General features: G+C 34.1%; 2 protein-coding genes across 2 annotated transcripts; one reads left to right on the top strand and one right to left on the bottom strand.

Annotated features, from left to right (window-relative positions):
* Positions 1 to 561: 561 nt before the first annotated feature.
* On the bottom strand, positions 562 to 3,141 carry LOC122591452. The gene has a single exon (XM_043763720.1). It carries the CDS (start codon positions 3,139 to 3,141, stop codon positions 562 to 564), a length of 2,580 nt encoding a protein of 859 aa, XP_043619655.1.
* Positions 3,142 to 8,721: 5,580 nt separating this feature from the next.
* Positions 8,722 to 10,221, top strand: LOC122591451 (kaempferol 3-O-beta-D-galactosyltransferase-like). Its single transcript, XM_043763719.1, has 2 exons — positions 8,722 to 9,226; positions 9,314 to 10,221. The coding sequence occupies exons 1-2, from the start codon at positions 8,722 to 8,724 to the stop codon at positions 10,219 to 10,221; spliced, it is 1,413 nt and encodes a 470-aa protein (XP_043619654.1).
* The last annotated feature ends 7,724 nt before the right edge of the window (positions 10,222 to 17,945 follow it).

Raw genomic sequence — 17,945 nt, 5'->3', positions numbered from 1 at the left:
ATCAATTTGGGCCAAGAGATAATACAGCCACAAGGTTCCGATTTGGGCCAAGCTAAAGGTATGACAAATGTCTATTGGACCGACTTATATATTTTCTATTAGTTTAATAAATTTCTAGTACATATATATATGTTTGTTATTATTTATACCATTTGGAACATTGAATGCGAAAATGCATCACATGATCGATACTTTTATCAAATTATATATATATATATATGAGATATACATTGACTATTTAACGGTCATGCCTAAATACTTCTAGCGGGAATACACATCGACATAACCAACACATGATAACATATAACGCCGTTTTAATACTTTCATTTAAATCGTCATATTAAACACATAATAGTTTATCACATAATTCATTTAAGGCAAAAACCAACACGTGATAACATATAACACCGTTTTAATACTTTCATTTAAATCAAATTAGTCTTTTCATATTAAACACATAATAGTTTATCACATAATTCATTTAAGGCACATAAATTTGACGAAACCCAACGTTAACTAACAGACAAGTCAACAAGTCAAACATAAAAAAAGTTTGGGATGTTACAAATCTTGTATAAATCGACGATAGTAACCCGCTAAACCAAAGAAACTTCTAATCTCCGATGGGTTCTTTGGTTGCTCCCATTTCATTACCGCATTTATCTTGGCCGGATCTACCATGATTCCTTCATTACTAACAATGTGGCCAAGGAATTGTACCTCCCTTAGCCGAAATTCACATTTGGTGAACTTGGCATAGAGTCTTTCCTTGCGTAAAGTTTCCAACACCTCCCGCAAATGGACTTCATGATCAGATGAGCTTTTAGAATAGATGAGAATATCGTCAATAAAGACAATAATGGATTTATCAAGCATGGGACGGCATACACGGTTCATGGGATCCATGAATGTCGCGGGAGCATTTGTAAGACCAAAGGGCATAACCACAAATTTGAAATGACCATAGCGAGTACGGAATGCGGTTTTAGGAATGTCTTCGTCACACACTTTGAGTTGATGGTAACCCGAATGAAGATCGATTTTTGAAAAATACGAAGCTCCTTGTAGTTGATCAAATAGATCATCAATTCTCGGCAATGGGTATTTATTCTTGATAGTCACCTTATTCAACTCTCGGTAGTCAATACACATGCGCATACTTCCATCTTTCTTTTTAACAAAGAGAACCAGAGCACCCCAAGGAGAATTACTAGGGTGTATGAACCCCTTTTCAAGTAAATCTTGGAGTTGCTTCATCATTTCTTGCATCTCCGTTGGTGACAATCGATAGGGAGCTTTAGCAATAGGGGTAGCCCCCGAAACAAGATCAATAGAAAACTCAACTTGCCGTTTGGGAGGAACACCCGGCAAGTTGTCAGGAAAAACATCGGAAAAATCGCGAACTATAGGGATGTCTTCAATAGATAGAGATTTCTTCGTGACATCAACAATGTGAGCAAGATATGCATGACATCCATGAGACAAATAACGTTGGGCACGAGCAAAAGTACAAACGGGTATAGGACGCCCATTTCTATCACCATATACTATCAAGTCTTCACCTTTAGAGGTTTTCAAATAAACCGCCTTTTCGTCACACGCTATCTTGGCATTACAAGAGCTCAACCAATCCATACCCAAAATTACATCAAATTCTCCCATTGGGAAAGGAATTAAGTTAGCTTGGAAGAATTCCGTAACAATTTTGATTTCACAATTTTTATACACATCTCTTACTATCTCCGTCTTCCCGTTCCCGACCTCAACTTGTAAGATATAATCTAGACTCAATTTAGACATGGGAATAACATGAATCATCCTAGTTGCAACAAATGATCTATTCGCTCTGGAATAAAAAAGAATTCGCATTGGCACATTATACATAAGAAAAGTACTTGTAACCACGTCATCAGCGTTCTTAGCTTGCTCCACGGTAAGTTGGAAGGACCTCCCCCCTTGATTACCGTGTGGCAATGCATTCCTTCTTTCTGCTTCTTTCCTCCGCTCTTCTTGTCTCTCTTCCTCGGTTAGCTTAGGACACGAGCTCTTCATGTGCCCCTCTTCAAAAAACTTAAAGCAAATGAGGGGCTTATGGGGCTTCGACCTACAATCTCGACTCACATGACCCGTCTTCCCACAGTTGTAACAAGCTTTCTCCCTGCACGAGCCATGATGATTTCTCTTGCAAGTTTTGCAAAAAGGAGCATTTCTTCTAAAGGCATTACTACCGGAAGCACCATCTTGTTTAAACCTTTTAGTCGGTGAATTATCCCCATCATACTTTCTCTTCACCTCATTCTCATCAACTCTAGTTTGCTCGATCTCGTAATCTCGAGCCACATTACACAACATGGAGAAAGACTCCATTTGACGTAAACTAATCCTCTCCCTCAAACTCTTCTTCAACTTCATATAAAACTGCTCCTTCATCAATTGCTCATTCTCTAAGAACTCGGGGCAGAATTGTGCCTTATCAAGAAATTGGGCACGTAACTCCGTCAAACTAAGGGTTCCTTGGGAATCATTGAGGAATTCGTTCCTCAACCTAGTCACCTCCGCCTCTGATCTAAATTCTTTATAGAACATGGCCTTAAACTCAGACCAATCCACGTTATCAAGTGCTCCCTTCTTCACCATCAATAAATTGTCCCACCATCTCTTTGCTTTATCCCTCAACATGCTCACGGCAAACACCACTTTAAGATCTTCAGGGCATTGACTAGTGCGAAAAGACCCTTCAATCTCCGACACCCATCTAGTACAAACAATGGGATTACGGTCACCATGATATTCAGGAAGGTGACACACATCAAAATCCTTAAAAGAAAACTTCTTCTTGTGGAACTTCTCTCCCTTAACTTCCTCCTCCTCCTCTTCATTGTCCTTCTTACCCTTCCCCTTTCCATCTCTCCTTTCAAATTCCCGTTGAACATTTAAAGCCACCTCCTCTCTAATCATCTGGGCTATATGATCATTCATAACCCCTTCCATTGTTTGGTTTAGCATTCTAAGTAACAGTGGGGTGTATTTCTCCAACGCCCTTCCAAATTGGTCGGAAATGTCCATGCTATTTTCCGGGAAGGTAACTTCCTCTTCGTCGTGTCGATCGTATTCTTCCTCTTCATAATGTTGATCTGTCATTCTATAATAAGAGTAAATAAATCGATTTAAATACGCAACCTATCTCTCTTTACGAGTCATAAGCTAAAACCTATAACTTTATACTAGACCGTTCCAAAGTTTGATGCGGTTGGTTTATAAATTTGATAGTACTTCAACCACAATAAGGCCGGCTTCTTATTGTGCTTTAATACTAGCAAGTTTATAAGCTAACATCATCAAACACATATTCGGGTCCCATATAAATTTTCTAATACCTAAGGTCGAGTCTCAACTAAGGTTTAAGTCTAGGCACTCTCTACACGAGGGAATACCTAAATCCCTTAAACCTTGGCTTTGATACCACTTAAAACGACAAGACTCGATAAACTCGAAGACACAAAAAAAATTTCTTGTTTTTTTATATATGCCCCCACTGCGCCGCAGTGAGGTCGAGTACTCCCAATGCCCCCACAAAAAACTTTGGACCAAAGCTGGAAGAGCCCCCACTGCGCCGCAGTGGGTTTGGCACACTACTACTGCGCCGCGGTGGGAAGAAAAGAAATTCTGGCCGTGGGATTCCACTGCCCCGCAGTGGGAAAAACCACCTCCACTGCGCCGCAGTGGCCCAAAACCCTACAACATCAAAATTTGTCCACTTTAAGATTTACCAAAACCTTCAAACCTCAAATCAAAAACTAGGCTAATTACATTCTAGAATCGAAAGTAAGAGAGTTAACCTGAAAATATTCATATTTGACAAGTTCGTTTGACCCACGACCCACTACACAACCCTATATTATCCAATTTGACAATTTACAACCAACTAACCATCCTTGTCAACTCCCAAACGACATAAACATGACCATTTACAAAATGTACCAAAACATGACGACTAACATTCAAAATGTACCATGAGCCAAAGTCAAGAGGGACAACTAGGTTTTTAACCAAAATATGTCATTCTTCTGAGAATAGCCAAAATACCTTTCAAGTATCTACAATCACTAGCAACTTCAATCTCTATTCTTCAAGACAAGCAACTTAGTTCCTTCTTCCGGAACTACCTATAATCAAAGGGTAAACATCTGAAAAGTAAGCGAATGCTTAGTGAATATGCTTGCATATAATCATATAGACGAAAGAGGGAAATGCTCAAGGGATTGTTGCATATGGACTATGACACCGTCGTGTCATATCCATAATACTCACCCTTGGGCTAGGCATTACATGGATCCATATAAGCAAATGATTACAATCACAATCAAATATAACAATAACAAATGCTCCACATGAGCGTATGGCCACCAATTAGGCCTGTAATCAAACTCAACCATAAACATGGGACTTAACGCCAAATCAATTACCACCATGGACTCACTCAACATGAATGGTAATTGACCCGACGAATATACAATATATGCAAGTATACTCACCTCCTTCGCGAAAACAACAAATAACCAAGATAACCGCAAAAGCACAATATCAAGCTTTCAACCTATCATATATCATAATACATACATAAGAAGATGTTCACTTTCCCAGCTATCTCAACATAGCTAAACAACCCTTTCACTAGCATTCTAACCTCTAACCAATTCCACTAAGTCATTGAGTTGCTTACTTAACAAACTATTCATATAAATTCCAAGATTTCATCATCATTATTTCAATTACTAGTAAAATCACTATTTTTCATGGTTGGAGCTTTTCTACCAACATTCTCCTTAAAAATCAAAATTAACATACGCAACTCAATAACTAACCCAAAATATCCAATTACTTGGGGGAAATCATACTAGGGCTCATCACTAGCAAAAACCCCCAATTCTTATTTTCAAGAACCCTAATTTCTAGTAAGGAAAGGAAATTAAGCTAAGAAGTAATTACCTCCAGGAATGCAAGACAAATTCTAATACTTGAAATCACTAAGGTCTTCCTTCCCCTCTTCCCTTGATGAATTCGACCACCACCATAACCAAATAACCCAAACCTTAACTTTTTTAATCTTGAAAGATGAATGGATAAATTGTTCTTGATGATTATTATTATTGATTTTAGCTTTGGACTAAGATTACCAATTTGATTTTTTTTTTTTTTTGGATGGAATGCATGTAAAAAGAGAATAAGAGTGGTAGTGGAATAAGGTGAGTCAACAAACAAAATGGCTGGCATCCTTGGGTGATGCCACGCCCCATGCTTCCTTTTGGGTAAAATTTACCCGCTATCCGCCAAAGTTCCAACTAAATTAACCCCCTTTTTAAACAAAATACTAGGAACTTATTTTAATGTCAAAACTACAAAAAGGGTTAATTTATTACTTTAAAATTATCGGGGTGTTACACAACATCAGGCATTCAAGGTACATTATACATAAAGAACATGAAAACATAAAAGGGCGAATAAATTACGGATCCACGTAAGTCCAAGCCCAAGTTCTAGCACAAGTATCAATCAACCATCACATCTTGGATTCACTTGATTACCTGAAAAGTGTACTAAACAAAGTCAACACTAAGTTGGTGAGTTCGTAGTAATGGATCACAAGGAACCATTGTCAACAATTACAATATGTATAAGGAAAAGTAAGTAATGTCTTACCGGTAGCCTTTACAACGCATAAAGTCAACCAAGATAGGTAAACCGAGAGTAAATCTCGTTATATAACAAGCCATAATGTATCAACAATGATGAGAGACGTGTGTCACATGTGTGTATAAGTAATGTCAACATCAATGAGTATGCGAAACAATAAGGATGTATAAGGTATAAGTGCAAAAGACATAACCAATCAATGTATGAATGTATATCATGTATGTGTCTCAACAATCATCAAATGCAAGTATGTGTGACTACATACTTGGGGTCTGTGTGCGTCTCGCGCAAATAGAGTGTCCGCGTGTCATCCCAATGACATGTCATACCAATGACCGTTGTGGCATGTCAAATCGTTGGTGTATATACGTTTATATACCCGGAGTCATGTACGTTTCATCAATTCAACACAAGTGTATACGTCTATACACTCGGATGTACTTACTCAATAGTTCAACACAAGTGTATACGTCTATACACTCGGATGTACTTATTCAACAATTCAACACAAGTATATACGTCTATACACTCGGATGTACTTATCCATCTCACCAACATTCATGTCATTACATATGCGTACTTTTTTCAATCATAAGCCCAATCAATCATCAAACCATTAAACCAACCAAAACAATACGTACATACACTTAGGAGGATTCTACTTTCAATGAGTCATAGATGCTTATATATAGGGTCACCCGCAGCCTTCCCACCACATCAAAAACCCTTTGAAGGCATAATCGACTTCCATGTATGTACGGCTATCCTAAATAATCACAATATCACAATCATATGCGTAAACCATCCAATAATCAATTAAAACCATCCATCAATCAAGCAATCAAACAATCAGTTAGTTAATCAATAAGCCGTCAATCAAATCAACCAAACAATCAAACAAGCACGTATGTGTACACATTTCAGCCCAAATCTCAATTGAGTAGGGAGCTACGGAACTCACCTGACATGTGCAATACAATCCCAAGATGAAAGGAATCAGAACTTATGCCCACGATAGTCGAAACCTATCATACACGTATCACATTAATCCTAAAGCATCTCAAAGTTAAGGTCTCATAAATATTGACCTAATATTACTATAAAAGCTTTATTATGTCCATTTTATAAGGCTTTGATCCAACCAAGGTGGAATCGTTACATTTTGCTTCACAATGACTCGTCGGGACATGACCACTGTTGCTTTATCGAAACTTTTGGTTTGCTCAAGCTAGGTTTTGGACTCATAGGACTATACCATTAGAAAGTAGACTCATTTACGGTTTTGTGGCCGCTTGAATCGTCTAAAACGGACTTACGGTTCAAAAGTTATGATCGTTACAAGAAAGATGAGTTCTGGCGTAAAGTGGGGCGTAAACAGAGGTTTTCTAGCGTAAGGTAAAATTGGACTTTCTACACTGGGTGCAGATCAACCATGCCCAAGAACACTCAAGAACATCAAACACGAACCTAAACACCTCCATATCGACCCCAAACTCATTTTTAACCATTTAGAAACCATTTTGAAGCTACAAAACATGTTACTAACATAATTTGACCAAACCCCACCATTCAAACTCTTTCATAACACAATTAAACACCAATTCATACCCCAAAATACTCAAAATCCTAATTTACCCAATTAATCGGTTTGTGATGATTCCAATCCAATTGTTCATAGGGCTAATCATAATTAGATATAATTAAGCATAACCCTTTCCCCAATTTCGTTTTGTAAGACCAATTTGTGCCCTATTCACCTTTGACCCGTTTTGACTTTTGACCAAAACCCTAATTGACTCAAAATCGGATTTTTGAGCTTGGATTCGTTTTGGGAAGCTTGTATGAACATATTTAGACACAACCCACTTCAAAACTCAACTCACAACAATAATTTCATGCTTAAATTCGGATTTGACCTACTTTACCAATTTTGTAACCATAATTTTGACCCATTTCGGTTTTGACCTACACATTGGACTCAAGAATACTTGGGTTCGACTAGAAACATGTTAATAAACATTAAAGGATGAATTTGAGTGGAACGTAACTTACAAAAGCTTCCTTCAAGGTGTCAAACTCGTTTTTGAGCTAGGTAAAGGGTGGACTCTTGAAATAACCCCCAAATTCTTGAAGTTCCAAGGATGATTATTATACAAGATTTTCTAACAATTTTGTAGTTATTACACCCTAAAAATCCGAATTTTGAAGAAGAATTATAGAGAGGGTGTTTGTCCTTGGATTTGAGAGAGAAAGGAAAAGAAAAAGATAAGATAGAGAGAGTGTGAGTGAAGAAATGAGAGGAGGAAAGGGAGGGAGGGAGGTTTTGTTCCCCTCTTGAGCTCTCACGACTAGTTCCGGTTTCTCCTGAGAAATTATTCGTTTAGCTAAGACTTTTAACACGAAACTCGTTCAAATTCTTCGTTGACGTATTGTTATCTATTTAATAATTACGTTCCTAATGACTATTCATATGCCTAGTTTTTCATTACAAAAGTTTATTTACTTCAAATTGACAAATTTTTGTTTTATGGGTTCACTAGAGTTGACCGGTCAAAATGAAGGGTGTTACAGATAATGATGGTGACATTTATAAGTATTTTCTGCTTATTTATACTTTTTAGGAAAAAAAATTAAAACTATACCTCTAAAAATTTACATTGTACGAGAATTGGAATGGGGGCAGTTGCCCACATTGTCCCTATTGTAGAACCGTCCCTATATATATATATATATATATTCATAGCATTATTTTCATGTAATTCATGTCTTTACACAATTGTATAATAAATGAAGATTTACGTGTCTCTATGTTTATAAAATTCAAAATTAAACCTACATAACTAATTACTTGTAAAACATTATCAATGTTAAAAATTAATTTTTTTTAAAAATTCGTGCAATTTTTGAGTTTACTAATGTAACTATAACTATATATAATGCACAACCATTGTAGGACTACCACAACTCAACTATCAGCCACTTTCCTACTACCCAACTCTTGTCTCCAATAGTTCTACATACGGCCAAATGGAGATCACTAGCAACGGCAATATTTGCGGCATACCGGATAGGCATGTCGCTGTTTTCGCATTCCCGTTTACTTCACACCCTTCACTTCTTTTAACCCTCGTTCATAGACTAGTTTCCATGTCCCCTAACGTGGTTTTCTCATTCTTTAGCACTACAAAATCTAACCAGGCATTGTTTTCTGATCTAAAATGCAACAACATACGGCCGTATGATATATCAGATGGCATACCTAAAGATTATGTTTCCGTAGGGAATCCAGAAGAGTACGTAAACTTATTTCTGGCCGTAGCAGAAGAGGAGTTTAGGAAGGGTGTTAAAGTGGTTGAAAAAGATGTTGGGCTCAAGATTGGTTGTCTTTTGGCTGACGTTTTTCTTTGGTTTTCGGGTGATATGGCTGACGAAATGAGCATTCCTTGGGTGTCGTGGTATACAGGCGGAGCTCATTCACTCTCTGCACATTTTTATACCGATCTTATAAGGCAAAAGTATGATGAAATCAAAGGTAAGTGGAATTCGTAATTTTTTTATGTTATATTGAACTTATACATATCAATATTTTACAAATTAACATTTTTTCGGCTATGGACAGGGTTAGTAGGACTTGATGATGAAATTGCTGACTTGATTCCCGGCCTCAAGACAATTCGACTAAGTGACTTGCCAGAGGGGATCGTGCTTGGAAACCTTGAGTCGCCGTTCTCAACCATGCTACATAAGATGGGAAGGTCCCTGCCTAGAGCGACTGTTGTTCCCATAAACTCTTTTGACGAATTAGACCCTGAACTCAACAAAAACCTCTCTTCACAATTCAACAATTTCCTCAACATTGGCCCCTTCAATCTCATATCTAAAGAAAATTCGTTGTCCAAAGTTGATGAATTCTCTTGCCTTTCTTGGTTAGATAATCAAAAGCCAAGATCGGTTGCCTACATCTGCTTTGGGACGTTCTTCAAACCTCCACCTCACGAGCTAGTGGAGTTGGCTGAAGCACTAGAAGAGACCCAAACCTCGTTTCTTTGGTCAATAAAGAGTGATTCCAATAAGCATTTTCCTAAAGGATTTTTGGAGAGAATATGTGCTAATGGGACTGGAAAGGTTGTACTGTGGGCACCACAGATACAAGTCTTGGAGCATTCCGCAATAGGGGTGTTTATAACACATGGTGGATGGAATTCTATGTTGGAGAGTTTGGGAGTTGGTGTCCCTATGATATGCAGGCCGTTTGTGGGCGATCAACAATTAAATACTTGGATGATTGAGAGAGTTTGGGGGATTGGTGCGAAGATTGAAGGAGGGAGATTCACCAAACATGGAACTGCTTGTGCTGTGAAACAATTCTTATCATCTAATGAATTGTCAATAGGACGGAAAAAGAGAATTGAAGCATTGAAAGAATTGGCTCATAAGGCTGTTGAACCAAATGGAGGTTCTACTAAAAATTTCAAAACTTTAGTGGATATAATCACCAGTAAATCTACAATAATTTTTATTTCATAGACAATAAATACATACATGCCATAGTATAATTCACTGCTATCTCAAACAGTTATTGGTTAAGTTTTAGAACCGTTTAAGCTAGTTTATGGTTAAGCTTAAGCAGAGCCAGCCTTGGGGCTGGACTAGCTGGGCTACAGCCCATAGCAGCATATTAGAGGTGGGCAGCAATGTGAAAGTCCAAGGGTGATAAGTAGTTGTCTCGTGACCGGGTTATAAACAATATGTATATAGTTAAAAGTATACGAAACATGTTGAACTTTATATATAGAGATAAAGTAAACTAACAAAAGTGCATATATCCAACTTTTATTAGTAACGCGTAACATAAAACGTTACAAACCCAAACATAAAATAACTGAAAAACAATTAAGTTCTACATGTTCAAACAAATAAATTGACCGAACAAGAAGTTCATGAGAAAGATATAAGACTATCGAGCATATCCTTGACCCGGATGTTTGATCAAAGATGGGTTTGTGCCGTATGACATCTCTTCTTTATTTAGAGGGCATATAGCTTGGGTGGAGGATAGGAGAGTTAGGGTAAATCTCTTCCTTCTTTAGAGATATCTTCTAGGTTTTTTAGAGAAGATTGTGATCGGATTATTCAATACCGTGTCCAAGGTATCGGTATATAGATTTTGTTCCTTTATAGGATATTTGGATAACTGTGGAAATGATTTGTATTAATCCAATCTTTGATGAATTCTTTCAGAGTTGAGCGAATTACTTTAAGAGGTTTGGGGCTATTCTAATTCAGGAGGTAGTGCTTTATAGCTTTGGCTACAAGCTTAATGCTTCGTATTATAGATAAGTAATTTTACTTGTACGGGGGTGGAACTCTGTATAGGGTATATCATCATTAGATTATTTTGGCCTTTTTATAAACTTACCTGTATTGACCCTGGCCCAATTTGACCCGGACTTATTTTGACCCGGACCCGTTTTGACCTATTACCCAATCCAATTCGACTCGTACATTTTGCTGTCCCACCACTTGAGTAAATGCCCAACGACCATTCTTCGTTTTGTTGGTTGAAAAATTATTCAATCTTCTTGGTTAATAATATGATGCATTCAAATGAAAAAATTAACGCTTATTATACTGCAATTCAGGGAGTAATAGAAGTTCTATGAAAATTAATTACATGATTATTATTAATTACGTTTTATTTTTGGGATTAGTTTCCTGGAATATAAGAAACTTTGAACGAATGTCTATAGTAGGAAATAACTAAAGTTGTGTGGATTGTATGTAAACAACTCGAAATAATATTTATTGTATGTAAGAATTTTGTTTCAACCAATTAAAATCTGACAAGTGACACCTGTATATGGTTGCCACGCATGTTTTCTTACATACAATAAACATTTTTTCGAGTTGCTTACATACAATACACACAACTTTAGTTTTTTCCTACTATAGACATTCGGTCAAAGATAGTTACATTCCCGGAAACTAATCTCTTTATTTTTTTAAATAGCCTACTGAGAATAAATTTTGGATTAGGGTTCGTTTTATAAAATAATAGTAATAATAAAATAATACTAAAAGCTTTAAATATTATGTGGTAACTTCGTTTGTTATTTGTATATATATCCACTAAAAAAAAAATAACCGTCACTGACAACATTTTTAACACCTTAAATAAAAAAATTCAAACATATAATAATTAGGTATAATATTTCCAATTTTATCAAAAATTGAGAGTAAGTTTTTTTTTTAAAATAAACAATGTAAACAAAGAAAGTATAACTAAACTGGGTTAATTCTCGAACTTACTCAAATCCGACTTGAAACCAATACAGAAAAATCGGGTTAGGGCTGTGAAATCTGGACCCGCTAACCCGACAACCTGACTTAGTTTTGGTTAGGGAACATGTTGACTTTTGGGTTAACTGGTTGACCCAAAATATTTATAATTATTTAATATTTTTAATAGGTCGACCCATTAACTCATATCAATCGACAACCCACCGCTTATTTGACTTAAAATCACCTGCCACCCACCAATCTATATGTCAAGAAATCATCCGTTTAACCCGCCAACTAACCAACTCATTTTTTTATTGGTATAGTTGGGTTTTAGGTTGACAAGTCGGGTTCAGTTTGAATATTTGTAACCCGAACCCAATATAATTATATTATAATCATACATATATTATTTTAGTTATTATTGTATATAAAGTTATTTACACTTATATTAAAAAATTTAAAATTCGATGATTGGTGAAATCAACCGTTGTCATCCTTATCCCTTTTCATGAGTAAAGTTTATAAGCATTTTGTTTTTAAATTTGATCTAGACCTAAATTTAAATCTTTTGATAAATCATTTAGCATCTATGATTCTAGATTGTGAACAAATCGATAAAAAATTTTGTGTTACCTAATAATCATAGCGGTTTTTTTTTAATTCAAAACCTACACTCAAAATGTCATTACACAAACTAAATATATATCACAAATAACGGTATATTCTTTTTTAATTCATAATTCATAATAATAAAGATAACTTTTTTTATTATAATCTGTTAGTAGTTTTAAATAAAGTTTCAATATTTATAATAATAAAGAAAATCATATCAAATCTTTAACTTTTTTGAAGTTTACCACCATTTCACCTAATATTAGATTTCTTGAGTAAGTTGAGGTCTCGTGCTTTCATAATGTAAATTATAATATAAACATTTAACTGAACCTGAGGTTGCCATAAAAAAAACCCCAGATTTTCAATTTGAAGGAATTCAAGGTATTTAATAAAACACATTCCTTTCAAAATTATGTCTTTTATTTTCAATGGTGGAGATTAATTTGTTGATTTCTTTTCAATGGTTTAGATTAAAAAATCTCATATTTTTTTCTCTTAGTTGTGGTAGCCATATATATATAATGTCATTTCTCTCATTTTAATGATGAGCGAATTTGCGATATTATTAAATAACCACATAACCTTGAGTTTTAGCTTATGTGGTATGTGGTATGTGTGATGATCTAGCCTATAAGTTGTGTATTCAAATTTAATGGTGAATTTCCCCGTCAATACCAATTGCAGCTATGATTGACGGTGACGGAGAAATTCGCGACAGATGAGTTCACAATGACCTGAAAAAGTATTTAATTCGACACATTTATAACCTTTCGAAAAACCACCGAAATATTTAGTATTATCATTTAAATAAAGTTTTATCTTTATTTAAGTACTGTTTTAATTATTATTAAAGTACTGTTTGATTTTTATTTATGTAATGTTTGTTTTTAATTTATGTAATGGTAATTTAGTTAATGTAATTTTATTATTTATTTTTGTGTTTTAGTTAAATAAAAATGATGTAGTGATAATGTGGAATTAGGAAGTTGAGAATATGAGAATGATAGTTTTTATCGCTAGAGTGAAATTTTGCTATATTTTGAAAGTGGAATATGGTATGACGTTAATATGGATCGTATCTCGAATGACACTTTTTTTAAATAAAAATTTGTTTTGATTTTAGAGACGATTTTAACCAGCAATTTGCTTATACCTACATATGTCTCCAACCATTATTTTCATTAATTCCTCCTTTGCACACGGTGTAAGTAGTTAATGAAATGTAATCTTGTTTATGTACAATATTGTTAAGAACCTTTAACCATATAAAATGTTATGTATTATGTTGTGTGGACATTCATATAGCGACATCTCATAGAAACTTAGTATAGCAACAAGGTGCCAAGGTTATCTTTAGAAATTGAACCCTTAAAAAAATTATTTAGATTGGCAATGTAGAAGGAAGGAGATCGGATAAAATTTTATACATTCCACAAAATCTTTTCTAGTATATGCGTATGACTAGCTGTAACAAACAATCCTCTATATATTTTTGTATACATCCTTTGGGAAATGATAAATCATCCTAAAATAATATCCTAAAATTCCTCCTAACTATTAGTGTTTGAACATAGATTGTCGAGCTCAATCACGAATGGATTTAACCACGAAGATCATCAAAATCTCCTCAATAAGAGTGCAAACCTACTAAGCTCTTAACGAACCTAAGGTGAATGATGATCTTCCCAAAGAGATGTTTCGATCTTTGGAGGATATATATGTGTGTGTTTCTAGGCTATGAATGATTGATTGTATGAGTGAATGAATGAAAGCCCCATTTTCATTCGTAAAGAAGGTATTTATAAAATAAATGGGCAAGTGAGTGTGACTTTTTTTCTTTTTTCCCTCACTTGACAATATATATAGATATATAGGATGGGCCTAAAAGGGTGTCTTTTCATGCCCTTGGGCCATGTTAACATGTATGTTACTACATACATGATCATCCATGCTAATAAGTCACATAGAGTCAAATACTTGTGTTTCCATGTTAACATGTATGTTACTACGTGTTCATTTGTGTTTTTATATATTTTTGTTTCGTCTTTTGATTTTTGATTTTAGACATATATTTAAGTTTTGAATAATATTTGTGTTTTGGTTGTTACTACATAAAACTTTGAATAATATTAAATTTTTTTACACAATTTTTTTATATTATATTTATATGTTCTTTGTATTATATTCATCGTTTTGTGTTAATAGTACATTATATATTCTCATGTGACGGTAGTGATTATGCTTTAGACATATATTTCCGAGCATCTCCAAAAGATTAGTTGCGATACTTATTATTTTTCGTTAACTTTCTATTTTCTAATGATTTTTGGACATTTATGTTTTATTGTGTTCTTTTTATTATTTTGTTTTTAATTTTTAATTTTTCATCTTCATACTTACTATCCTCTAAAATGTTTTTAATTTATAAAATCATTTACCTAACATTGTCGTTTTTTCAGTTTTTTTTTTTTTTTTTTTTTTTTACAATTTATTGTACAAAGTTATATGGCAACCACGTTCATTTGTCTATTGATTATCTACAATGATTCATATAGTACTTTTCAATTCTTTTTGTATTTCACATATAATGGTATATGTGTTTTAATTTTTTTTTCCGCTATCACATTTTTTTTAATTAATCATATACAGTAAAACCTCTATAAATTAATAAAGTTGGGACCGGGATCTTTTATTAAATTATTGAAATATTATTATATCAATAAATTAATAAATTATTAATTTAAAGAGGTTCATGTATCACTTTTAAAATTTTAATATCCAATGTACATTCACACATTAAATAACATAAGAGTCCAAAGAAAATTATTTTCAACACGATAAAATTTGTTCTATGAATTTAATCGGCTCAAGTAATTTCAACGATGTAAACTATGGAGAAGACATTCGTGAGCTTGAGAATTTGATTACGGGTATGCATTATTAGCAAAAAACCAGATGTGAATGAGTTGCGGGATTATCCTAGTGAAAAGAATGAATGTTATGAGATTCAAAGCATTGAAGAATTTGTTATGGATACTGTTCAAAATTTAGTTGATGATGAAGTTGAGGATGATACAGTAGTTTTTGAAAATTATAAGCGGCTAACAACTCTTCACAACTTTTTATTGCGACAATGTCTCAACTCTTAAGTGCAATGTAGAAATTTAAAAATATATATTCAACATAGATATAAAGTTAAGAAAAAAAAACAAGTGAATATAGATTCATTTTATACTAAACAATATTAAAATTTTTAAATATTTAAGGAATTATTAATTTATAGTTTTGATAGGACCTATATTTTTACCTTAGGGTTTCAAAAAAATTATTATCTTATTATTTTATTGATTGGTGTCCAATTTTGTACTGGTCCCAAGTTGGGACCAGATAAATTATTAGTTTTATCGAGGTTATTAATTTATCAAGTATTAATTTATAGAGGTTCTACTGTATAATTGTTCCATGATTAAGATTGTTTATTCTTTTAACTATCCAGAAAATTGATCATGTAAACGATTACTATCTGTCACATTTGTACACGACAACACATTTCCAAACGCACATACAAATATGAAACAATTTTTATAGAGTTTTGTAAAGCAAGGTTATGTCTCCCGGGACAACGCCCGAGAACATTAACTAGTTAACTCTAAATCTATCTTTTTTTTACCAGTAACATTTTTATAATTTTTTTTAACTACAAAACAATTCTAACGATATTTCTACTGATGAAAGTGGTAGACTTCAAAATAACTACACATATATATGCACTATCTATATTAGGAATGGCAACGGGGCAGGTTCGGGCGGGATACTATCAAACCCAAACCAGAACCCGATAAGAAACATAGTACCCGAACCCGACGGGATGTTATCGGGGCATCCTATTGGGTCTAATTGTTCGCCCAAACCCGACCCGATAACTGTTAAAGATACCCGAAATCCGACCCGAATTTCTTTGAAAAAATAAAAGGAAATTACGTGGTCCATCATGAGTGTGGAACTTTTGGCATTTCAAACCACTTACTTCTGTTTATAAATATACACCTCAAGGTACATTCCATGATGGTTTAAGTGGTCCATGAATGTGGAAATTCTGTTATTTCAAACTACTCTATTTGAATACAAGATTGTAAAACAACTATGCTGCTTTACGTAACATATAATATATATATATATATAATTTCACCTTATCGAGTTCGGGTCGGGTCAGGGTAGACATGCCCCAGTCCCCGCCCCGAAACCCGAAAAAATCCCCGCTAATTTCCCCGAAAACCAACCCGTGCCCCGTTAAGCTTGCCCCGACCTGATCCAAAATTTTATGGTATCGGGTTTCTCCATCTGGTTCGGATTTTATTATACATCATACGAGAAAAGACACATCTTCTGTATCATTTTAATCAGGCCAAACTCTATATTTCTTCTTCATTGATCAACTGCATTTTAGCAATCCAACTAAAGGCCCAATCCAATTATGCACCATTTGCAAATGGAATACTTCTATCTCAAGGCCCATTTATCTTTTAACTTCATCTAAAGCTCGACAATTCTTGAACTTCAATTTAGTAATCTAAACTTGATAATCTTCAATAACTTATCTCTAAAATCTATCTCAAAACTAGTTTTACAGATGATGATTATAAAAATAATATTCATAAATATTGATCAGGATAACAATAAATGAGCATCACATAAAAGGCGGAACGACAGTTTTACAAATCGATCAAACAACAAAGATTCGATATATTTATATGAAGAATTTCTCTTAATTTAATTTAATTTTAAGCCCCGATCGTACGCTTCCCTCTGTAACAGCGATTAAGGTCCTCTCCTCTTGTTATCTTTTCTCTTTTTCTTTAAAATATAATTTATTCAAATATGCAATTTTTGTTGGCATGCAAAAACCAATCACTCGATTGTTTCAACTAATATATATTTTTTCATATTCTTATTTAATATTTAATATAAAATCGAAACACCACTCGATTGTTTCATTGAATATATATAATGGATTAATATCACACGTACAGAATATATTATATCAAATCATGAACACTTCACGAACTGTTCGGCGAGAAGTTCGTTCGTGTTCGTTCGTTTAGTTAAATAAACGAACATGAACACAAAAGTTTGTTCGTTTACTTAAATCAATGGACATGAACAAAGCTTTCGTTCGTTCATTTATGTTCATGAACGTTCGATAATCTGTTCGTGAACATCGTTCATGTATGTTCGTGAATATTCATTCATTAATGTTGTGTTTAAATATACTAATACCTAATCAAATATATCCAAATAATAGTTTTAAATATAACTATTTCTTTTATATCATATATATATATATTAAATTATTA

Source organism: Erigeron canadensis, chromosome 3 (assembly GCF_010389155.1).
Source record: "Erigeron canadensis isolate Cc75 chromosome 3, C_canadensis_v1, whole genome shotgun sequence".
Taxonomy (NCBI): Eukaryota; Viridiplantae; Streptophyta; class Magnoliopsida; order Asterales; family Asteraceae; genus Erigeron; species Erigeron canadensis.
This window is presented reverse-complemented; position numbering and strand designations above follow the sequence as displayed.